Below are 25,350 nucleotides of genomic sequence, written 5' to 3' on the forward strand. Positions count from 1 at the left end.
TGTATTCCATATTGTGTCAAATATTACAATGGGTTTTTTCAGAATTGGTATGAAAATTGTCATACCCACTTTCTCAGCTGTAGGTCCTGAATACATTCTTTTGCATTGTTTGGATTTGTGTTATTAAGATTGTATTTCTTTTTCAACAGATCTCACTGGTACCTCGCCGTCATTTGCTTTCCATGGTTAGAAGAAGCTATATATGAAGATTTTCCACAAACATTATCTGAGCACTCCCAAGCTCAGCAGTCTCAACATGACAGCAAAACAATAGGTGGTAAACTTCATGTAGTTCTTTTAATAATAATGACAACAATAAAATGATTATAGTGAACAATATGAAGTTAAAAAATACTTCATGAAAGTTTTTTTTTTTTGACACTTATTAGAAGAAAAAATAAGAAATCTGAAATTTTCAAAATAGATGCCCAACCTCATGTATAACCAGATGTAATTCTTAATTTATACTGTTATGTCAAGTTTTATTGTAGCACTTTTTGTAATTTTGCTAACATGACTAAGAATTCATGTTATGGATCTGCAGGCATAGACTAGTTTAGGTCTTTTACCTCCTTGGTTAAATTTATTCTTGGGTATTTTATTATTTTTGGTACAAATGAAGTGGAATTGTTTTCTTAATTTCTCTTTCTTCTACTTATAATTAGTGTATAGAACTGCAACAAATTTATGTATATTAATTTTGTGTCCTGCAGCTTTACTGAATTCATTTATTTTAAGTTTTTTAGTGGTGAAATCTTTCATTTTTTTCTTAACAGATGAACACATTTCTTGTTAATACTACTCAATTGACTAGGTAATATCAGGTCTCTTAAAGTTTTCCCATGATTTTTCTTATGTTACAACACAAATCTTAAGTATGCAAATAAGCCCACTTTTTTGAGAAAAAATGAAAATCATGTTTTTAATTGCTGTAGTCTAAACAGTAAGCAGAATTATTGATAGCCATTATCATTAATACTGACCCAAACCACATCTAAATATTTTGCATTAGACATAATAAACACGCATAACTGCTTTATTATTTCTAACTAGGTAATGATCTACATACTGCTTCAACACTGTCCTTGGGCACAGAGGATTCCCAAGTAAGTATATTCTTTTAGGTATAAAAGAAGGAAAACTCTTGAATGTAATAATTTTATCTGTAAAATAGGGCATAGCGAGGTATGGACTATGATGGATTTTTTAAAAATTTCTTAATTTTTTTATAAGCATATAATGTATTTTTATCCCCAGGGGTACAGGTCTGTGAATCGCCAGGTTTACACACTTCACAGTACTGACACAGCACACACCCCTCCAATGTCCATACCCCCACCCCTCTCCCCCCCACCCCTCCAGCGACACTCAGTTTGTTCTGCGAGATTAAGAGTCTCTTATGGTTTGTCTCCCTTTGATACCATTTAATTGAAGAGGCTATCTTTTGCCCATTGTATATTCTTTCCTCCTTTGTTATAGATTAATTCACCATGTAGGTGAGCGTTTATTCCTGGGCTCTCTATCCTATTCCATTCATCTGTGTGTCTCTTCTGTGGCAGGACTGTACTGTTTTGATCACTGTATCTTTGTAGTATAGCTTGAAATCTGAGGTAAAGATACCTCCAACTTTGTTCTTCTTTCTCAAGATTGCTTTGACTATTTGGGATCTTTTGTGGCGCCATACAAATTTTAGGATTATTTTAACTAGTTCTTTGAAAAATAATATTGGTATTTTGATAGGCATTGTATTGAATCTGTAGAGTACTTTGTGTGGTATGGACATTTTAACAACGTTGATTCTCCAAATCTGTGAACATGTTATGTCTTTCCATTTGTTTATTTGTCTTTAATATCTTTCACCAATATTTTACATTTTTAGAGTATAGATCTTTCACCTGTGAGGTTGTTTATTCCTAGATTTTGTGTGTGTGTGTGTTTTGGTTTAATTGTAAATGGGTTCTTTTCTTAGTTTCTATTTCTGCTATTTTGATATTAGTATATAGAAATGCACCAATTTCTGTATATTAATTTTGTATCCTGCAACTTTACTGTTTTCACTTATGAATTCTAATAGTTTTTTGGTACAATCTTAAGGGTTTTCTATATATAGTGTGTCATCTGCATATAGTGACAGTTTTACTTCTACCTTACCAGTTTGGTTGCTTTTTATTTCTTTTCTTGTCTGATTGTTGGACTTCTAGTACTACGTTGAATAAAAATGGTGAGAATGGGTGTCTTTGTTCCTGGTCTTAGAGGAGAAGCTTTTAGCGTTTCCCCATAAGTATGATGTTAGCTGTGGGCTGTCATGCATGAACTTTATGATGTTATTGAGCTATGTTACCTCTAAGCCCACTTTGTTGAGAGTGTTCATCATAAAGAGTGTTTACCATGAGTGGATGTTGAATTTTGTCCAGTGCTTTTTCCACATCTATTAAGATGATCATATGGTTTTTATCCTTTAATTTGTTAAAGGGATGTGTTACCTTGGTTGATTTTTGGATATTGAACCATCCTTGCATACCTGGAATAAATCCCACTTAATTGAGGTGAATGATTCTTTTAATGTAGTGTTAAATTCAGTTTGTTAGTATTTTGTTGATGATTTTTGCATCTGTATTCATCAGAGATATTGGCTTATAGTCTTCTTTTTTTTGTGGTGTCTTTGTCTGGTTTCAGAATCAGAGTAATGCTAGCCTCATAGAATGAGTTTGGAAGCTTTCCTTCTATTTTTTTGGGATAGTGTGAGGAGAATAGATACTAATTCTTCTTTTTTTAAAAATTATTTATTTATTTTTGAGAAAGAGAGCAAGCAAGGAGAGGAGCAGAAGGAGAAGGATAAGCAGACTCCACACTGAGTGGAGAACCACACTGAGTGCAGAACCTAATGTGGGGCTCGATTTCATGATCCTGAGGTCAGGACCTGTGCTGAAACCAAGAGTTGATTATTTAACTGACCAAGCCACCCAGGTGCCCTTAACTCTTCTTTAAGTGTTCAGTAGAATCATCTATGAATCTATCTGGTCATCAACTTTTAGATTGTTTTTTGATTACTGATTTTGTTTCATTACTAGTAATTGGCCTGTTCAGATTTTCTATTTCTTTCTGATTCAGTATTGGAAGATTGTGTCTTTCTGGGAATTTATTCATTTCTTGTAGGTTTTCCAGTTTATTGGCATGTAAGTTTTCATAGTAGTTTTTCCATAATCCTTCATATTTTTTGGGTATTGTTACTTCTCATCTTTCATTTCTGATTTTATTTGAGTCGTCTTTCTTTTTTTTTGATGAATCTGGGTAAAGGTTTATCATTTTGTTTATATTTTCAAAGACCCAGCTCTTGGTTTCATTAATCTTTTCTGTTGTTTTTCTTTTTAGTTTTAATTTAATTCGTTTCCACCCTGATCTTTATTATTTCTTTCCTTCTAGCTTTGGGCTTTGTTGGGTCTTTCTTTTCTCATTTCTTTAGGTGTAAAGTTAGATTGTGTATTTGAAATTTTTCTTGTTTTTTTTGAGGTAGACCTATATTGCTATAAACTAACTTCTTAGAACTGCTTTTGTAGCATCCCAAAGATTTTGGACTGTTTTGTTTTCATTTTCATTTGTCTCCATGTATTTTTTTTTATTTCCTCTTTGATTGCTTTGTTGTCCCATTGGTTGTTTAGTCGTATGTTGTTTAGCCTCCACATTTTTGTGTTTTGTTAACTTTTCTTTTATAGTCCTCCAAACTGGCATGCATGGTCTAGTTTTGGTGTCTTACTTGACCAAGGTAACCACCTGGTGTTTTTTTTTTTGTTTGTTTGTTTGTTTTTTTGGTAGGTACAGAGAGCAGCAGCCTTGCTATCCTGGCATAGGCTTATTTCTTTACCTTTACTGGTATTGGGTAAGCAGAAGAAAGGAAGTTTCCTTTTCTGCTGTAACAGTGACATGATAGGGGAGTTTCTTCTCGCTTATAGAAACAGGCTTCCCAATAGTGTCTGGGTGGCTCAGTTGGTTAAGCATCTACCTTCGGCTCTGGTCACAATCCCAGGGTGCTGGGATCAAGCCCTTCCTTTTTCCCTCACCTTCCCATAGTCTCTCTTTCTCCCTCAAATAAATAAATAAAATCTTTTAAAAAAGAAGAAGAAGAAAGAAACAGGTTTCCAAATTAGGTTCCTGGGAACACTTGTTCTAAGATGCAGATTATGATAAAAGGACTATAAAATCAGTTAAGTTGGGTAAATCCTGTCTTAGTCCTCTCTTAAAGATTCACTGTTACATTAGAATAATAAAGGTACTGAGAAGTTTTTCATTAAAGAAATCTGCTTAAGTTTGATCTGTTGTTTCTCAAATTTGTCTCCACCAACAGTATATGTTGAGTTAGAAAATGTAGATAAGGGTAGGTTAAATTAACTTGTTTATCTTTGCTTAAGATGGTGACTCTGAATAGAAGTAGTTAGAATTCTAGGCAGTTTTTAGGCTATGTTAAAGTGGAGAGGGATTGAGGGAAACTGGAAGGGGAGATGAACCGTGAGAGACTATGGACTCTGAAAAACAACCAGAGGGTTTTGAAGGGGCGGGGGGGGGGGGGGAGGTTGAGGAACCAGGTGGTGGGTAATAGGGAGGGCACGTACTGCATGGAGCACTGGGTGTGATGCCAAAACAATGAACACTGTTATGCTGTAAATAAACAAATAAACAAACAAAAAAAAGTGCCATAACTTCTTGAGGCCACATGTAAAAGTGTATATATAAGATAGTCTCACCAGTATAAGAACATAAATCAGTGAATTTATAAAAAAAAAATGACGTTGGCTCACTTTAGATGATGAAAAGAGCTGTTACTTGAAATTTGAATTTCAGAGTATTTCGAATATTTTAAAGAGTAACTGCATATTGATTTATTCAAATTGGTTTTAATTGTAAAGTCATAAAAATTCCTCTTATTTCAGAGTACTGAGACAAATCCATCAGTACCAAAGAAAATGTGTAAAAGGTAGGTACATGCTGTAATAATAGTTTTTTCAGATATTTAAATTTACTCCATATGCAGATATGTACACCTTGATTTCTTCTTTTGCTTTTCATAGGCCATGCATTCTCATACTAGATTCCTTGAAAGCTGCTTCTATACAAAACACAGTTCAGAATTTACGAGAGTAAGTAATGACAATTTTACCCTCATTCTGTTACCTAAAATCTCAATAATTTTAAAGTTACTGTAAGAGTTACTAAAAAGACTATGCCAAGAATTATATTTTACTATGTATTTAGATGAAGTCTACAAATATAATCAATCATATATATCCCCATGTATGTTAATATTCAAGTATTAATATTTCTCAAATATTAACTTGTATATATTAAAAGAAAATTCAGAATTTGTATTCATAACCGAACAATAAGTATAATTTTACAAAGGAGCATTGCAGATATTAGTGATTATCAAAATATCATTTTAGAAAAAATAAGAACTTTTTCATATTTTTATTACTTGTGTGTGTGTGTGTGTTGTGTGTATAATTTTGTAATTTACTATAGGATCTGGAAATAGCTACCAGCTAAAGTTTTAAAATAATTTATCAGTTTACTTCATAATATAAATGAGTTTATGTATATGAGTTATGAAGTTGAGTTGTTGAAAATAGTCTAGATTTTAGTCTAAAACTCAGATAATTTTAAGTAGTAACTCTTAAAGCCTTGAAACACTTGTACTGTTAAATTTGGAAATTTGACTTGAGGCAGCACATCTGGCCACAAATGTTTTTCTATCTTTGTGTTGAATAGTAATAGTAAAGGAATTTCTACTAGAATCACTCTACTTTTTGATGATTCAAGGTATTTAGAGGTAGAATGGGAAGTTAAACGAAAAACTCATCGTGAATTCAGCAAAACAAACATGGTGGACCTATGCCCTAAAGTTCCTAAACAAGATAATAGCAGTGATTGTGGAGTATATTTACTTCAATATGTGGAGAGCTTTTTTAAGGTATGTAAAGATAAATAAATTTTTGATTCACAATTAGTAGGATATAATCACAAATTACTGGGTGAGCAAGAAAATATTACAGTTAACCAAGAAAGAAAATAATTAAACCACATATAATCCAGATATTGGAGTTATTTAACAGATAAGAATTTTAAAGTGGTTTGAATAATGTGTTAGAGAAAACAGTCAAAGATGAACAAAATGGGTAGAGATGGAATCTACTAAAAAATCAAGTGGATATTCACAAGCTGAAAATGCATAATAATATATCTGAAATTAAGAACTTATTGGTATTTCTGTGATGAGCATTGGGTGTTGTAGATATGTGATGAATCACTAAATCCTGCACCTGAAACTAATATTACACTGTATTTTAACTAAGGGGAATATAAATAAAAACTTAGAAGAAAAAGTAAAACAAACTTATTAGTTGGGTTTAGTAGCAGATTTGGATGCAGCAGAAGACAGGATTGGAACTTTAAAAAAAAAAAAGGGCAATGGAAGGAATTCCACTATATTTCAAAGAGAAAAAAAAAGGAACATAAAGAACAGAATATAAAAGACAAGTGTGATACAAATCAAAAAGTGTAATTTACATTTAATTAGAGTTCCAGAAGGATTAGGTTGGGAGGGAGAGAAAGACAGACAAAAATTTGAAGAAAAAATTTCAAAACTAAAAGGCCCATATTTTGGGACACCTGGGTGGCTCAGTTGGTTAAGCGTCTGCCTTCTGCTCAGGTCATGATTTCAGGGTCCTGGGATTGAGTCCTGCAACAGGCTCCTTGCTCAGCAGGAGGTCTGCTTCTCCCCCTCACTCTGCTTCTGTGCGAGCACTCATTCTCTCTCTCAAATAAATAAATAAATAAAATCTTTTAAAAAAATAGAAGACCCATATACTCAACAAGCTCAGAAAACCATCAGCTAGATAAATACAATAATAAGCACGAGTGTTAAACTTTCTAGCTCATCAGCGATACTATAAGTAGCTGTATTAAGGAGGAAATTTTAAAAGCAAGGAATCACTGTTTGCTTTTTAAACTGTCCACTCATTACTTCAGTCATTACCAACATTATTTGTGAAGTCCCTCTCCACTATCTGTAGATCAGGGGGTTGAGACTGGAAGTTCTAGCCCTCTAATTGCATCGTTGGTTGTCCTGGCAGCCAGCCCCATTTTTTGGTGTGGTGTTATGAAAATGGGTATAGGAGTAGAGTATTTTTGACTAGTACTTAATGCACTTTTAGCACATAAGGATTATAGTATATAGTTAGAACTTTTTGTATAGTTGGGGAGGAATGGTAATACATAGGTTTAGGTGAATTATATATTATATGAATTATATCTCAGTAAAGCTGTTATTTTAAAAAGCTAGCAGTTTCTCATTTCTTGTAAAATGAAATAAAAACAAATTCGAATTGTACTGCTAAAGTGACTGCATTCTCTTTTCTTTCATTAGGATCCTATTGTTAATTTTGAACTTCCAATTCATTTGGAGAAATGGTTTCCTCGTCATGTAATAAAGACCAAACGGGAAGATATTCGAGAGCTCATTTTGAAACTTCATTTACAGCAACAGAAGGGCAGCAGTAGCTAGTTAATCTGTACAAACATGACACAGATGTTCTATAAGATTACTGGAAAGCCGCTTATCAGCATTTGTGTTAGTCAGCTCACAGAGAAGAAAATAACTTGTGGTAGTTTTATAAGTCATTGAACAGTACCTAAAATATAGGAGATATATTATTAGATTGTTGAGATCTCTTAGATGCAGTGGAAAATGGGGGTGGTATAGATAAACTTATTAGATGGAAATTAAAATTTCATAAATATTTGATATTTTTCTGATTAAATGTTTCTGATTATGCAATAGCATATGTAAATGTGGGAATGTTTTTGTAGATAATAAAACTTTGTGATCTGTACTTCCATGTAACTGGGAGTTGAGGGGAATGAGGTCCTCCCTGGTGCCAGCCCCAGTGCTTGTCAAATTTGTTGACAAGTCACATTATATTGTAATTCTCTTCTTTGCAGCTCAAGCATGCAGTATGAATACTGTGTATTTTTTAAAAGAAGAATTTAGTATTAAGGCTTCAGAAAATGCCATTTACGGCATCCCTTCTGTATAGTGTAAAAGAAGACATGATGTTAGGAAGATGATAAAAATTGACTCTTTCAAAGCGCAGCTTATTTTTCTCAATTGCAAATGGAACTGTTACTCTGCTGTAAATTGTTCTATGTTCTCTTTTTCTTTTGATGTAGTATGTGGGGATCTGAGAATTTAGTTCATTCACTCAGAATGAAATTTGGAACAAAAAAATTTTAACTGTCCAAAACAGATTTGTAAAAATTACATATGTAGCTCAATTAGTTTATTTGAGGTATAGCTTTATCAATATTGACTTCTATTCTATTCTGATATCTTAGAATGTATGTACACAGTTTCTGTAAGTGTAGAAGATAAAAGTGGTGTCCTCATAACTTTAATTAAAAATACCCTCAAAATCTTATTTATTAATTGTTAGAACTAAATATATAATTTTATAACTCTGTTTACCCAGTATTCATCTGCAAAGCCAGATGGCTAGAATTGCTTTTATATTTTTAAATTGTAGTTTTTAGAGACCTATGATCCCCATGGAGCTTAAGTTTTTATTAAATGTTCAGGTAACAGTTTTGAATTCATGTGATGATGGTGGTATTACATGATTAAAGACTTCACAAGCTTTTGATGTTATCAGGAAAATTTTGAGGGGACAATGATACTGTATTTTCTCAGATAAGAAACTTGTTTTCTAAGAGTATTATTTTGATCTTCTGTTTTAAGCATCTCTTGGATTTATATTGTTAACTGTATATAAAGCAGTGAAGCAAAGGCAATTTAAGATAAAACTAAAAGTTGGAACATTTTATTTCAAAATCATGTGAATTTGAATTTGTCAGTTAAGCCTCAGTGTTTTTGTGTTTTTGTTACTCTTGTCACCATCTTTATATTGTTAAAGATATTTGTCTTTTGGAGATTTCTTATAAAGATGGTTATAATTACATGTTTCATTCCCAACTTATGTGTGTATGGGAGGGGACTTTTTAAAAAGACTATTAATGATTTCATACATCTAATTTTGGGAAAGCAAGTATGTAATACATCTTCTTGTGACTTCTTAACTTTTTGTTTGTATGTTTTTCAAAGGTACCACTGTCCTTTATCATGTTTTGAAGATTGTTTAAAATTCATTTTCCTAAATCCATGTGGAAATGATGTGTTGAATATCAACATTTTATATTAAACACGTTTCCAATTCATTAAATCAAGGTGTAATATTCTTTTCTTAAGAAACACGAGCCATTCTTAGAAATAAATTTTCAAATCTATGATTTCCAATTCATATCATATAACTAATGCTTAGATTAATTTTTCTTTCTTCTTTAACAGGCTTATAGTTAATTTGTTCATTTGGGAAATATTTTTAGAACATCTATTAGTAGGCAATTTGCTAGGTACAAAAAAATGAACTGCAGCTTTTGTTCTTGAGTCATTTATAGTCTAATGGGAGAAATGGACATATGAATAGTTTTAATATTCCTGGTAAAAACTGTAATAGACTTTCTTGGGAGCTTAGGAGAGAGTTCATCCTAGTTGTTTGTGTGTGTGTGTGTGTGTTAGTGAGAAGTGGTAGAAAGATAGTAAGAAGTTTGTCACTGGACAGGGAAAGTCTTTCCAGAGAAGATAATACTGTTTTTAATTTACAACTCTTGGGATAATTTTTAACTTTAATTTACAACTCTTGGCTTTTTTTGGTTGTTTGACTCCTATCTAAGTAAGACTTAGAAAAAGTTTAATGCCTCTTCTAATCAGCTTGTTTTCTTTTTATGTTATGGGAAAAAATAGGGCGCTTGTCATACAGGGCCCTTTCTAATCTGGTTCCAGTCTATGTGTTGTCCTCATCTTTCCAGTGTCACCTACATTTTAATCATATAATATTATTCACTTATGCTGTAATTGCTTTTGGCTTAACACCAAGCTTAAGCCTTTTCTTCATAGCAAATTATCTTGGGTTTTCTTTCTTTTCACTAGTGTTTCTTTAGAAATGTACTGGGCTAAAATAAATGTAAAATGTCATTTGTATTCAATATTTTTTTTAATTGTGAAAATGACCTCTAGTTGTTGAACTATTCCTGGTCTGGGAGAACTGTGAGTAGACATGCATACTTTGAAAGCCTGGTTGACCAGAAGTATATAAAATGGTATTGGAACACATAGGCTTTTTCCTTCCTTCTATAGCGTCTCTTGTAACTGAACTTGTCCTTGGAGAAACTTGGAAACTTTGCCTAGAGACCATTAAAAGACAGGCTTTTGTGGGTTTCAGGCTTCTTTATGCTGGTATGGTCTACACTCACCCAGCTGGTCTCTTCTCTTACAACTGAGTGCATCCCTTTTGGGGGCTGAAGAAATTGGGGTCAGGACTACTTTAGGATTCTCAAGAGAAATGTGCTTTAGATCTTTACCAAACAGTTTTTTTCCCCCCACAGAACTTCACTAGAGGTACGTGACACAAGATGTAAATCCAGTGCTATTTGATAGTAAATCCTAGCTTCCCCAGGGACTTTGACGAATTTAATTGCTTTCTACTAGGTTTATTTAATAAAAGGAACTGTCCTAATACAAAGAATTTTATCTGGTCCTATTGTGGTAAAAGATATCCTTTCTTGGCTAGGAGTTCCTCATGTACATAAACACACCGGTCCTCATGTTTAGTAACTAACTAAGCAACACAGTTATCACGTGGCTATCATTTTTATTGTATGCTTAGTATGTATCAGACACTATTCTAAGCATTTTCTGTGTATTTACTAACTTAATCCTCACAATAACCCTATCATGGGTTAGGTTTACTATTTTATAATACAGAGGAAGACATTAAGTGGTTATAACCAAAGATTTCCAAATTTCTTTTTTTTAAATGGATTTTATTTACTTGTCAGAGAGAGCACAAGCAAAAGGAGCAGCAGGCAGAGGGAGAAGCTGGTTATCTTCTGAGCAAGGAGCATGATGTGGAACTCCATCCCAGGACCCTGGGATCATGACCTGGGATGAAGGCAGACACAACCGACTCAGCCACCCAGGCATCCCTGATTTTCAAATTTTTTATCAAGGAGAGGAATTTACACGATAGTAACTATGCCGAAAAGAAATAGCTCCAGGAAAACTAGCTAGAGTTAGTTTTGTATAAATGAAACAAGATGGGATTGGGAGGGAGACAAACCATAAATGACTCTTAACCTAGCTCTGTATTTCTGAAGTAGATAGGTATAGTCAGTTTGGGATTATAAATCTTTTGCTTACATATCATAAGTCCTAGGGGCACCTGAGTGTCGCAGTTGGTTGAACTTCTGACTCTTAAACTTCTGAGTTTTGGCTCAGGTTGTGAGCTCAGGGTGGTAAGATCAAGCCCCAAGTTGGGCTCTGCATTTAACATGGAGTTCTGCTCAAGATTCTCTCTCCTTCTGCCTCCACCCCCTGCCTCTCTCAAAATAAATAAATAAATGAATCTTAAAAAACAAAACAAAACAAATCATAGACCCTAGAAGAACCCAGAGAACTTGTGAATCTGTCAGGTTCAATCACTAGATTCATAAAAATTGTAAAACTCCGTGAATCAGACGTGAAAGAGTATTTTTAAGCGGACTCCTTGTTAAAGGCAAAGAAAGAGCCGTAAAGAGCTTAGCTGAGTAGATTAGAATAAAGAAATTGTCTCTCCCCATCTGTTCTAATTAGCTTATCTCTTCCGCTTTCATAGCTGTGCTGGTTATTTCAGGAAAGAAGTGACAGGTATTTTGAAAGGACACCATTTTTATTTAGCTAATTTATAATGGTTTTGGAATGTTTGTCAGTTCTCAAATATAAACTCTTAAATGTTAGACCTTTCCTATAATAATTTGTTACTGGAAGTTTCAAGTCTTTTCAGGTGTTCAAGTTAAGGATTTTGGTTTCTTTTCATTTCTTTGATTTTGGCCCAAATGATTATGTTTCCTCATTTTGGGAAGATTCCTCTGGGTATTTTGATATTTGTCGTGATAGAAGGAAACCTTACATCATTAACAGGTATTTAAAAATCTATATAATTTTTCCTTATATTTGTATTATAATCTCTTTAAAAATAACATTATTTGATACAACTGTTGTAAGAAGTTGAATCAAATGCTATTATTTTAGTCTTTGTTATTGCTTCATTTAAACTTTTAAAATCTCTCCAATAATTTTGGGTTTTTTTCTTTAGTAATTTCTACTTCAGACTTACTTCCTCTTATTTCTTGTGTCACAATTGGATATATAGTTATTTCAATAACCAAGAATCTTGAAATAAAGGAGTAGGAGTTAGATGGAGAAAAAATTGCATGCCTCCTCCACTCTTGAGGCATGCATGTCTGTAGTCTGATCATGACTTTAAAATTGAAATATGGCACAAAAGTCAGTTTTTATTTGTTACCTTTCATACTGTATCTTTGTTCATTATCGGAAGACTTGTCTATGCTTTCACTCTGTAGCACAAACCTACATGTCTTTAGAAGATATCCAAGAACCCAAGAGTGCAGTTTCTTTTTTCCTGACTGACTCAGAATCCACAGACACTTCTCCTTCTACTGAAAGGAAACTACCTCTGGACCACAGAGAAACTGAGAAACAGTGGTTGCTGAGAAGAAGGCGATCTATTCTGTTTCCTAATGGTGTGAAAACCTGTCCAGGTGAAAGTGTGACAGAGGCTGTGGCAAACCATGTGAAATATTTTAAAGTACGAGGTAAGTGAGCCTCTAAACCTTGGGGCTTCATGATGCAATTCAAACATAGTTCTAACATGTGTGTCGTATCTTGTGAAAATTCAAATTCTGTGATAATTTAGACAGATACTGAGCCAAGTATTATCTTTGTATTAGCTATGGGAAAGGGACTTGCTGAAAGTATAGTATTTATACAGCTTCAGAGGAAAGTTTAAGAGTGGAAATGGCTAAAACCTTTTAAGCATGTCAAAAATACCAGTTTATGTTACTGGAAAATTTAATTATTTTTACTTCATCATTTAGTAATTTGTTTAAATATACCTGCAAAATGTATTTTCCATGGCATACTTAGCTATTTGGGTAATTAGTATATACATGAAAATATAACAAATTTCTCTATTTTATAGTCCAGACATTCTGCAGATTCATGATGATAAGTCTTGGTTAGTATACACAAACCTTATCATGTCTAAAATGATGGCACTTCTCAAAATGGACCTGAAGACAACTAACTAGGATTTTATTTATTTATTTATTTATTAAGATTTTATTTATTTTTTTTTAGAGATAGAGACAGCAAGCATGCAGAGGTGGGGATGAGGGGTTTGGGGGGAGGACTGGCAGAGGGAGAGGGAGAGATGGTCTCAAATAGACTCCACACTGAGCCGGAGCCTGATGCAAGGCTTGATCTCATGACCATGAGATCATAACCTGAGCCAAAACAAAGTCTGTGGGTTGCTTGACTGACTGTACCCAGGATTTTATTTTTAACTGAACAGTATTATCCTTGATCAAATCCTTTTTGTTATGTGTATAAGTTCTGTATTTCTTAAATTTACTAACCAAAGTAGCTTAATTGACCATATGTCTGTGAGATTCGAAGGATTCTCAAAGTTCACTTTTTGCTGCTCAGGAGACAATAAAAAGCTATAAGATGGGTGTGATGCTAGTAAACTAAAGTAGAGGTAGATGATTAGATGGCAGGGAAATTGGACTTGCTCATTTATGTATTTATTCAACAAATGTTTATCGGGCACGCATTTTCCATGCCCTGGGCTATATGGAGCTTCAGTCTAAGCTGTTGCTTTATCTTTTTTTTTTACTTTCCTCTCTCTTGTCCTTTCACTTCTCCTCCCTCACCAAACTTAAGTCTTTTTATTTTTATATATTTTTTCAAAGCAAGTATTTTTTAGTTTTTATTTAAATTCCAGTTAGTCAAATACTGTGCAATATTAGTTTCAAGTACACAATTTGAGTGATTCAGCATTTATATACAGCACCTGGTGCTCATCAGAACAAGTGCACTCCTTAATTGCAACACATATTTAACTCATCCCCTCCTTCTCCTCCAGTAACCCTCAGTTTGTTCTCTCAAGAGTTTGTTTCTTGGTTGGCCTCTTTCTATTTTAACCTTTGCTCATTTGTTTTATTCCTTAAATTCCACATATGAGTGAAACCATGCGGTATTTATCTTTGTCTGACTGACTTATTTCGCTTAGCATAATACTGTCTAAGCAACTGTTTTTATTTTTTATTTATTTTTTTTTTTTTTAGCAGTAAGATATGATTTTATATATATACATCAGGTTGGACACACACATATACCAAATCTCAAAACACCAAAGTTAAGCAACTGTTTTTAAAATAAAAAAATTAATACCGGATATTACATATATTTTTATATTTAATTTTTTATTAAAGTGGCACACTATTAGCACCTTTTTTAAAGCAGGTATTTATATCTCTTAATTTTATTTTGGGACTATCAAACATTACTAAGTAATAAGCTTTCCTTTTTACCTTTTTAATGGAAATCTGTTGACTGTGCCTTTGTGTATGGGGTATGTGCCAGAAGTAGCAAAAATTTTATTTTGGGACTATCAAACATTACTAAGTAATAAGCTTTCCTTTTACCTTTTTTTTTTATTCGTTTATTTACAGCATAACAGTGTTCATTGTTTTTGCATCACACCCAGTGCTCCATGCAGTATGTGCCCTCCCTATTACCCACCACCTGGTTCCTTTTACCTTTTTAATGGAAATCTGTTGACTGTGCCTTTGTGTATGGGGTATGTGCCAGAAGTGGCAAATTCTAAAGAGGGTGGGAAGGGAATAAAGGACTGAAGATGAGTGAGAATGACAGTTTATAACTTAACAAAATATGATTTCTACTACCTGGATTTTTACTTTTAAAATAAATAGATCAGAATATGTATACAGCTGTTGGTTAAATAGTGAAGAGGAAATAACCACTTAAGAAATGTGGTTATTGGGATGCCTGGGTTGCTCAGTTGGTTAAGTGTCTGCCTTCAGCTCAGGCCATGATCCTGGGATCTTGGGATCAAGTCCCACATCAGTCTCCTTGTTCTGCTTCTCCCTCTGCCTGTCACTCCATCTGCTAGTGCGCTCTGTCTCAGATAGATAGATAGATAGATAAATATATAAATAAAATCTTGATATAACTACTTAAAAAATGTGGTTATATCTAGTCAGGAAACAACAAATGTTGGCAAGGATATGGAGAAAGGGGGACCCTCTTACACTGCTAGTGGGAATGCAAGCTGGTACAACCTCTCTGGAAAAGAGTATGGAGGTTCCTCAAAAAGTTAAAAATAGAGGGACCCAGAATTTGCACTGCTAGGTATAGGGTACAAAGATAGTGATCTAAAGGGGCACCTGCACCCCAGTGTTTATGGCAGCAATGTCCACAATAGCCAAACTATAGAAAGAGCCCAGATGTCCATGAACAGATGAATGGATAAAGAAGATGTGATACACACACACAAACACACACACACACACACACACTGGAATATTACTCAGCCATCAAAAAATGAAATCTTATTATTTACAATAATGTAGATGGAGCTAGAGAGTCTTAAGGGAGTGAAATAAGTTAGAGAAGGACAGTCATATGATTTCACTCATATATGGAATTTAAGAAACAAAACAGAGGACCATAGGGGAAGGACAGGAAAAATAAAAGCTGAAATCAGGGAGGAGACAAACTATAAGAGACTCTTAACTATAGGAAACAAAGTGAGGGTTGCTGGAAGAGAGGTGGGTGGGGGGATGGTGTAACTGGGTGATGGGCATTAAGGAAGGCACTTGATGTACTGAGTGCTGGGTGTTACATGCAACTGATGAATCACTGAACTCTACCCTGAAACTATTAATACACTATATGTTAATTAATTGAATTTAAATAAAATAAAATGAAAAATAAGAACAGATCAGCAAAAAAGAAAAAGAAGAATTGTGGTTATATCTTTTAATTTCTTATGTTTATAAATTTAAGAGATACTATTGAAAAAGAAGCCAACAAAAGAAAAGCATTCCTAAATAATTAATTTTAAAATACAGATCCTATGAATGGAATTATTGTCTGTTAGTCAATTTGGAAAGAATTGTCATCTTAACAATAATGAGTCTTCTGATCTATGAACATGATATATCCCTCCATTTATTTAGGTCTTCTTCAATTTCTCTTGGCAGCTTTTTGTAATTTTCAGTGTATTGGTCTTACACATCCTTTTAATCAGATTTAGTTTACTTTTTTCATGCCATTGTTAATGTTATTTTAATTTCTGATTGTTCCTTGCTAGTATATAGGCATACAACTGCTTTTTTGCATATTGACCTTTTTATTCTGTAACTTGCTAAATTCACTTATTAGCTCTAGTAGCTTTTTTGTGTATTCCTTAAGGTTTTCTACATAGATTATTATTTTATTTGCAAATGAAGATAATTTTACTTCTTATCTTCTAATTTATATGCCTTTTATTTCTTGCCTTATTGCATCAAAATGTTCCATATGCTTTGGGCACCATGATTTTGAGAGGAAATACCTTAAAAAAAGACTTTGTTCCATACTGGATTTCTATGTACTGGGTAATATGCACAGCCTGAGTCCTAGTAACAGGATTAAAGGCAGATTAAATGTAAGCATTTCTTTCTTCAGAGTATTGCCATTACATTTTGCCTTCCTCCAGCAGTTTGCAGGGCAGGTTTTCTCTGCCACAAGAGAGGCATTTGTAGATCACCTGTTTTCTCAAAAATCTTCAACAGTCACTAAAGATGATATGAACATTTTTTGACAAGGATGGGATTTCAGAACAGGTCTACTTCTAGGCCACAGCAAAGTGTGTGGCAATTGTCTCTGGTAAAGTTTTGCCCTTCTTAGTACCTCTTTTCCTGGGATGTGCTGATTTTACTCTTTACTCTACTGGCTGCAGTGTCCTATGTAGGTTTTCTCTCTCTGAGCTTCATGAGGGCTCCAGGCTACCCCCCAACCCTGTCCTCACCCAGTTCTCCTCCTCTATTTAAATGTACGTGTTCTGAATTCTATATTTCATGTTTGTTAATTGGACATTCTTATCAGATAGCTCCCAAATGGAAAGCCATTGGATAAATTAAGGATATATTACCTTTCTGGAAATAATTACTTTTACAATTTTATTGAGACATAATTCACACACCATGCAATTCATCCATTTAATGTAAAGAGTTCAATGGTTTTCTAGTATATTCACAGAAATGTGCAACTGTTATCACACTGAGTTTAAAGAACCTTTCGTCACCTCAAAAAGAAACCTCACTCCCTTTAGTAATCACTCTCTCATCCCTTTATTTCCTCTGTCCCTCTCCTGAGGCCTAAGCAACCACAAATCTGCTTTTTATTTCTATAGAGTTATCTATTATGGATATGTCAGATAAATGAGATAATATAATATGTGGTCTTTTGTGACTAACTTCTTTCACTTTGCATAATGTTTTCAACATTCATTCATGTTGTAGCATACATTACTAGTTTATTTTTTATGGCCAAATAATAGTATTTCCTTATATGGCTATACCATATTTCATTTATCCATTTGTCAGTTGTTGGGCATTTGGGATGTTTTCAGTTATTTAAGTGTATACCTACGAGTAGAATTTCTGGGTTATATGGTAACTTTATGTTTTTAGTATATGTGCTGCCGAAGCGAGCACAACTTTATGTTTAACTGTATGAGGAACTGCCAGGTAGTACTTTCTAAAGTAGATGTATCATCTTAATTTCCTAACGGTGGCATGTGAGATTCTTATTTCTCTATTTTTGCTAGCACTATGATTTTCCTTAAAAAAAAAAAAATCACCACCATCCTAGTATGTGTGAAATAGTACTCCCTGGTTTTGATTTGCATTTCTTTAATGATTAGTAACATTAAATATCTTTTTATTTGCTTTTTGTCATTTGAATATCTTCTTTTGAAAAATATCTTTGAGTCCTTCCCTTTTTTTCAGTTTAAAAAAAATTATTGAGTTGTAACCATCTTTTATATATTCTAGATACAGGTTTCTTATCAGATAAATTATTTGAAAGTATTTTTTCTTATTCTGTGGTTTGTCTTTTCACTTTCTTGATGGTGTCTTCTATGCACTGAAGTTTTTGATTTTGATAAAGTCCAGTTTATCTATTTGTTCTTTTTCAAAATTATTTTAGTTATTCTAGGTTTATTGTAATTCTATTTGAATTTTAGAATTAGCTTGTCAATTTCTATAAAGAAGTTAACCTGTGTTCAGATAGGATTGCTTTAGATCTATAGGTCAGTTTAGTGATACTACCATCTTAATGTTAGTGATTCATATGTGGATGCTTCACTTTGGATTTTTCTGAAGGTGAATGATAGCACTTTTTCACATATACATATACTTCTTTGTAAAGTGTTTGTTCCAGTCTTTTACATGTCTTGAAAATTAGATTGTTTGCCTTTTTATTAGAGTTGTAGAAATTCTTTAAATATACTGAATACTGGTTCTGTGGGAGATATATGTATTTTCAATATTTCCTTCCAGAGGTATGGCTTGCCTATCCATTTCTTTTTTTTTTAAGATTTTGTTTATTTGATGGAGAGAGACACAGCGAGAGAGGGGACACAAGCAGAAGGAGAGGGAGAAGCTGGCCTCCTGCTGAGCAGGGCTTCATCCCAGGATCCTGGGATCATGACTTGAGCTGAAGGCAGATGCTTAATGACTGAGCCACCCAGGCACCCCTGCCTATCTATTTTTTATTAATAGTATCTTTGATGAGTAGTTGTTTTGATAAATTCCAATTTCTTTTTTTTTTTTTCCTTTTGTAGTTGTTGCTTTCTATGTCCTGTCTATGAAATCTTTGCCTGTCCTCAAGTTATACATATTCTTCTGTGTTTTCTTTTAGGAACTTTGTAATATTAGCTTTCATATTTCAAATTATTTTTTGTGTATATTATAAATAAATTATTGAGATTTATTTTTCTTTATAGAGATACACTCAGTCTTATAATTTTTTTTTTTTTTTTTGACAGGAAGTTGGATTTATTGGTGGGCATGAGTATGACGGGAAGGGGTAGTGCCAAGGTTCTCATGAGTGCAGAGCCCTCCATTTGTCCAAGGGACCACGGTTAGGGATGTATTTGACCCCACAGCCATCTGGGATAAGCCACTTTTCAGCCACCATGTCTTCGAATTCATCCGCATTGAACTTAGTAAAGCCCCACTTCTTGGAGATGTGGATCTTCTGGCGGCCAGGGAACTTGAACTTGGCCCTGCGCAGGGCCTCAATCACATGCTCCTTGTTCTAACAGCTTGGTACGGATGGACATGATGACTTGGCCAGTGTGTACTCTGGCTACGGTGTCCTGGGGCTTTCCAAAGGCACCCCGCATACCTGTCTGCAGCCTAAATTGGAGATAGCCATGAGGTCAGACCCCAGCATCCACCAAAAGGGCTGTCTCCAAGGTCCCTTAGGGCAACCCATACAATCAACAGGCTGCATACACTACCGAGGAGGCTACGTTCGCAGCCATGGCACACTGGGCCCCCACAGACAAAGAGCACGGCTTAATTGGCTGCAGAAGTCTTATAATATTTTTTATAATTTCTTTGAATCACTTTTTTCGTAATAGACCTTATAGACATTCATTTTTTGTGACAACAAAAAATGTATTTATTTTTCCAATTCAGACTTTTACCTTTGCATTGTCTTCTGGTGGGCACTAAATTTTCATGTGAAATTTTTAAGAAGCGAGGAAGAATTCTGAATCTATAGGTGGTCAGCTCTGCCTCAGTCAACCTTGGCTGGATTCTTCTGAATGCTGTAATATCAGAAGTTCTGAAGAGCAATATAAGGATGCAGTTTGCAGTTAGTTCACTGAAAGAGAAAACTAAGTTTGCCACCAAAGTTTCATTTTAACCCTAAAAAATCAACTGTTAGAGGAACTTTAAATATTCGTATATTTTCCTCTCTGTTAAAGTGTAATTTTTTTTTTTTTGAGGGGGGGAGCTTAGACTATCTTCTTCTCTCAAAAACTATGAGGTAACCAGAATCCATTATGATGATAACACTGATATTCATGTAGCACTAAGGACTTTATAAAACTCTCACAGGTAGGTAGGTAAGAAAGTAATGATTCATCTAGTTAAATAAGAGAGATGAGTACATCGAAGCCTTAAATGGCTAGGTAAGTTGCCCTTGGTTATGAAGCTAGTACATGGTGTGGCTAGGGCTAGAATTCATAGACTTTCTGATTCTGTGAGTTCAGGGGCTTCACCTTAATATGCTACTGGGTACGCCTTCAGTTTTCTTGGGACAAAAAATAATAGTCTTGATCTGTATGCATTTGCATCGATCTTTCTCCCTCAGGACTCTGTTCCTCTTCCCTCCCATCTCAGTCTGTCTGTTGTCCACAGTGTCTGGCATTTAGCCAATGAAATGACTGCAGGATAGCAATACACTTAGTTCTATACAAAATGTGCAGACAGCCTGTTTAGCATCCTTTCAGATTTGATCTTTTGGAATAATTTAGCAGATAGATTGAATTATTTTTTATTTTAATATAGCAGTACCTTTCTTTGGAAGATCATTTTTATTTTTTTATTCTCTTATCTTTAAAAAAAATTTCTTTAGAGTGTAATTGACATATAATGTTACATTAGTTTCAGGTGTACAACATAGTGATTAGACAAGTTTCTGCATTATGCTGTGCTCACTATAAGTGTCACTACCATTTGTTACCATACAATGCTATTACAATACCATTGGCTGTGTTCCTTATACTGTTCCTTTTATTCCTGTGACTTGTTCATCCCATAACTGGAACCATGTATATCTCACTACCCTTTACCCATTTTATTCATCCCCTCATCCCCAACCCCTCTGGCAATTACCAGTTTATTCTCTGCTCTGACCTTTTTTTTTTTTTTAATAGATTTTAACTTTTTTTTTTTAAAGATTTTTCTTTATTTATTCAACAGCGGTGACAAGTAGGCAGAAATGCAGGCAGAGAGAGGGGGGAAGCAGGCTCTCCACTGTGCAGAGAGCCCGATGTGGGGCTCGATCATGACCTGAGCCAAAGGCAGAGGCTTAACCCACTGAGCCACCCAGGCGCCCCAGATTTTAACTTTAAAAGAAGTTTCAGGTTTACAGAAAAATTCAGCTGAAAGTCCAGAGAGTTACGTATGCTGTTACTCTTCCACACACACATTTAGTGTAGTACATTTGTTACAATTGATGAGCCAATATTGACCCATTATTCTTTTTTTTTAAGTTTTATTTATTTATTTGAGAGAGAGAGAGAGAGAGAGAGACAGAGATAGCGAGAGGGAACACAAGCAGGGAGGAGAGGGAGAACAGACTCCCCACCAACCAAGGAGCCTGATGGGAGGCTCCATCCCAGGACCCTGGGATCATGACCTGAGCTGAAGGCAGACACTTAACTGACTGAGCCACCCAGGATCCCCTTGACACATCATTCTTTTCTTTTCTTTTTTTTTTTTAAGATTTTTTATTTATTTGAGATAGAGAGAGAGTACGCATGAGAGGAGAGAGGTCAGCAGGAAAAGCAGGCTCCCTGCTGAGAAGGGACCCTCAAGTGAGAATTGATCCCAGGACTCTAGGATCATGACCTGAGCTGAAGCAGTTGCTTAACCAACTGAGCCACCCAGGTGCCCTTGACACATCATTCTTAACTGAAGCTCATAGTTTATGTGCAGTTTATGCTCATTGTGTTGTACAGTTTATGGGTTTTGAGAAATGTATAATGACATGTATCCACTATTACAGTGTCCTACAGAGTGGTTTCCTTGCCCTAAAAAAAAAAATCACTGTGCTCCATGTCTTTATCTGTCCCTCCCCACAATCCTGGGAACCACTGATCTTTTTACAATTTTCATAGTTTTGCCTTTTCCAGAATATCATATCATTGGAATCATATAGTATATAGCTTTTTCAGATTGGCTTCCTTTACTTAGAAATATGCTTTTAAGAATTCACTGTGTCTTTTCATTGCTTGGAACCTCATTTCTTTTTGTCACTGAATAATATTCCGTCATATGGATATATCACAGTTTACTCTTCCACCTATTGAAATATTCTCAATATCTGTTCCACTTTTATAAAACATAAACATGGATTTTTTTTTGAAAGTTGGGGAAAATACCCTGCCTATTTGACGTGAATCTATTCCCTTTGTAAGGGAAAGGAGTGGAGAGTCCAAATTCTCTTCATATCTGAAAAGTTTAAACTGGACGTGTATCAACAGAAGAGTTTTGACTGAGAATCATTCCCGTGCTCCTCCAGAAAGCACAGTATGGGCAAATGTCTTGGGAATCTGAATAAACAGATTCATGATTGTTGTGAGAACCTCAAAGTGCATTGATTTTCCATAAAATATTTCTCTGTCTGTTTTCCAGTGTGTCAGGAAGCTGTTTGGGAAGCCTTCAGGACATTTTGGGATCGACTGCCTGGGCGTGAGGAATATCATTACTGGATGAATTTGTGTGAGGATGGAATCACAACTATATTCGACATGGGCACAAATTTTAGTCAGTCTATGGAACATAGAAGTTTAATTATGAAGGTAAGGGTACTAACAAGGGAAGAATAGCTGGGCTATTGTAGGAGCACTTATACACAGTTAAAGCCTGAAGGTAGAAAGAGCAAATGCCAAATCCCTACTTTACTTTTTGTTGTTGAATTAGGCTATTTGAGTGAGCTGCCATAGGGCATAGCCTAGTCTTTATACCCTAGCTCTGGCTGTTGTAGCAAACATTGTTAACCCAGTAAGAGCCTCAGGCTTGTGTTTATAAGTGTAAAAATTTGGAAACAATATTCAGCAATGGTTTAGGCTAAGAATATAAATCTGTAAGAGTCTAGCATTCTTGACAAAATTTTGCACATTATCAATTAGGAGTACCTATCGATGACCCTAGTTAGGATAGAAGTTGTAGTTGGTTGAGTAAATGTTAAGTATAAATATAATTCTAATTAGTGAATTTGCTTACTTGTTCTCCTTCTTTTAGACTTAGTTTATTCTTAGCAAAGGATAAATAAGCATGCATATAGACAAATTACCTGCCTGCCAACCCTCTCCTTTCTCTCTTTTTAAAAGATTTACTTATTCTAGAGAGAGAGAGCACAAGTGGGAGGAGGGCCAGAGGAAGAGGGAGGGAATCCCAAGCAGACTCCTCACTGAACGTGGAACACCACTTGGGCTCGATCTCACGATCCTGAGATCATGATCTGAGCCAAAATCAAGAGTCAGACACTTAACTGACAGAGCCACCCAGGTGCCTCTCACCTTCCCCTTTTCATATAGCACGCATGTATTCATAAGAAAATGAAGCTGGTTAGATATATGTGGTAAGTTGCTCATTCGGGCTGATATCTATCCTTGTCCATCAGTTTGAGTCCTACCTGTCCTCAGTTGAGATATAACCTGCCTTATGAGGAATCAACCCCCAGTCTCATAGATTTAACTCCCATAATTCTTTGAGCTCCCACTTGCATTTTATTATTAGTTACATGTGTGATTTCTTCTACTAGACTATGAGCTGAAGAGTAAGGATTGTGTCATTATTTGTCATTTTGCATTCCTGTGATAAAATAAATATGCAATAGATATTTGTTGAAATAAAAGTGTATAAACAATAATTGCAATGTCTTTTTCCTATTTGTTGCAAATAATTAGAAACTTTTACAAATGTTATCTTAAATACTTGCTTTAAGTATTATATACCTTAGAGCAACTGAAAAAAGAATTATTGACTGGATAACTCTGAGCTTTTATTTCAAGTCTAGTAAAATTGGATTAGAACATCTTAAAGTAATACAGTATATCATCTGATTCTTTTTACTTTAAAAATTTTATTTTTAGTAGAGACATTCTTTCAACATTTGGCCCTACGTTGGGATGATCTCATTAACTAGAAGTAAATTGGGAACAGAAATATGGTCTGATAAATATGGGTGGACCCAAGACAAATTTTGCAGGGTTATAAACATTTCAAAGTTGTGCAGGTTTTTGTGGGTTTTAAAATACATTCAACTTTTAATCATGGTACGTCACATGTTAAGCCAAGGTGTTACATTTTTTTCTTCTGTCACATTAAAAAAATTTTAAATTTATTTCATTTTTTAAAAAAGATTTTATTTACTTATTTGAGAGTGAGCAAAAGCGAGAGAGAGAGAGAGAGAGAGAGACAGCGCGCGCGCACAAGCCAGAGGAAGAGGGTGGAGCAGTCTCCTTGCTGAGCAGGGACTCTGATGCAGGCCTCCATCTCAGGACCCCAGGGATCATGACCTGAGCTAAAGGCAGATGCTTAACTGACTGAGCCACCCAGGCTCCTCAATTCTGTCACATTTTTAAAAAATATTTTTATTTATTTATTTATTTGAGAGAGAGAGTCTTCTGTCACATTTTGAAATGTTCAATATTAATAGTTATGAGAATAGCTACCAGTTGCTAGTATATACCATGTACCAGGCCACATATTAAGCCCATTAAAACATTATATTTAATAAACAACAACCCTACAAGGAGGTACTAATATCCTCAATTTATAGATAAGGACATTAAGCATCAGAGTTATTCCTTATTCTAGATTACAAAACCAGATGGGCTGGAGCTTAAATTCAGACCTGCTTCTCTTTTTAAAAAAGTTTAAAATAAACTTTTACGTAAATAAACAATGGGAAGCCCCATTGGGCCTCCCTTCTCAGTAATTAACAGTTTTGCAAACTGCTAAATTTGGTCATATTGAATCTTGGCAAATTTGCTAATATGGAATAGCTATTCAGTGAAAAAATACACACACACACACACATTTACACTTATATCAGTGTTGCCATCTCAATTGTGCCCAGACTATAGGACCAGCTGATAGAGCAGCAAATACGTGGGATATAAAGTTAGTATTACCATACATGAACTTCTTGTGATGTTACATTGGAAGGTATTTTTCACAAGTGGAACTTTTCAGAAGGAAAGATTAGAATGCATTGGAAGTATACTTTGAATGACTATGTAATAAAACATGCAAACAAAGTGGGTGATATGTCACCTGGATTGAGTCTTAAATAACAAGTACAAGTTAGCTGAATGAGGAGGAGTTTAGGAGGAACAGTTCAGGCAGAGGGGACAGCATAAGCCAAATGTTTGTAGGGAATGACTAGAGCTACTATATGAGAAGGGTAGATTCGAAGTGACAGGAGATCAGACTGGAAGAGTAGAAAACTCTGTGGATGATAGGAAATCATTGAGGGATTGTAAGTTGGTGAGTCACAGGCTGATTGGACAGTTTTGAATTTTAAAAAGG

The 25,350-nt window shown here is 34.7% G+C and overlaps 2 protein-coding genes and 1 non-coding gene across 5 annotated transcripts in view; 2 read left to right on the top strand and 1 right to left on the bottom strand.

Moving 5' to 3' along the window:
- SENP7 (SUMO specific peptidase 7) overlaps positions 1-9,261 on the top strand; it is a 145,792-nt gene extending 136,531 nt beyond the window's left edge. For all 3 annotated transcript variants that reach the window (XM_046003303.1, XM_046003304.1, XM_046003306.1), the window contains 6 exons: positions 150-274; positions 1,054-1,106; positions 4,926-4,969; positions 5,064-5,132; positions 5,812-5,962; positions 7,418-9,261. In XM_046003303.1, the coding sequence (XP_045859259.1) occupies positions 150-274; positions 1,054-1,106; positions 4,926-4,969; positions 5,064-5,132; positions 5,812-5,962; positions 7,418-7,555 (580 nt within the window). In that variant the 3' untranslated portion in view covers positions 7,556-9,261. The remainder of the gene's footprint in view (positions 1-149; positions 275-1,053; positions 1,107-4,925; positions 4,970-5,063; positions 5,133-5,811; positions 5,963-7,417) is intronic.
- A 2,715-nt stretch (positions 9,262-11,976) lies between these two features.
- Positions 11,977-25,350, top strand: part of IMPG2 (interphotoreceptor matrix proteoglycan 2) — an 84,489-nt gene continuing 71,115 nt past the window's right edge. The window contains exons 1-3 of the mRNA XM_046003164.1: positions 11,977-12,061; positions 12,505-12,756; positions 22,447-22,613. Of these exons, the coding sequence (XP_045859120.1) occupies positions 11,977-12,061; positions 12,505-12,756; positions 22,447-22,613 (504 nt within the window). The remainder of the gene's footprint in view (positions 12,062-12,504; positions 12,757-22,446; positions 22,614-25,350) is intronic.
- On the bottom strand, positions 19,482-19,610 carry LOC123941112. The gene has a single exon (XR_006818197.1). It is a non-coding gene; the product is annotated as a small nucleolar RNA SNORA70 (small nucleolar RNA).

This window comes from Meles meles, chromosome 4 (genome assembly GCF_922984935.1).
Source record: "Meles meles chromosome 4, mMelMel3.1 paternal haplotype, whole genome shotgun sequence".
Taxonomy (NCBI): Eukaryota; Metazoa; Chordata; class Mammalia; order Carnivora; family Mustelidae; genus Meles; species Meles meles.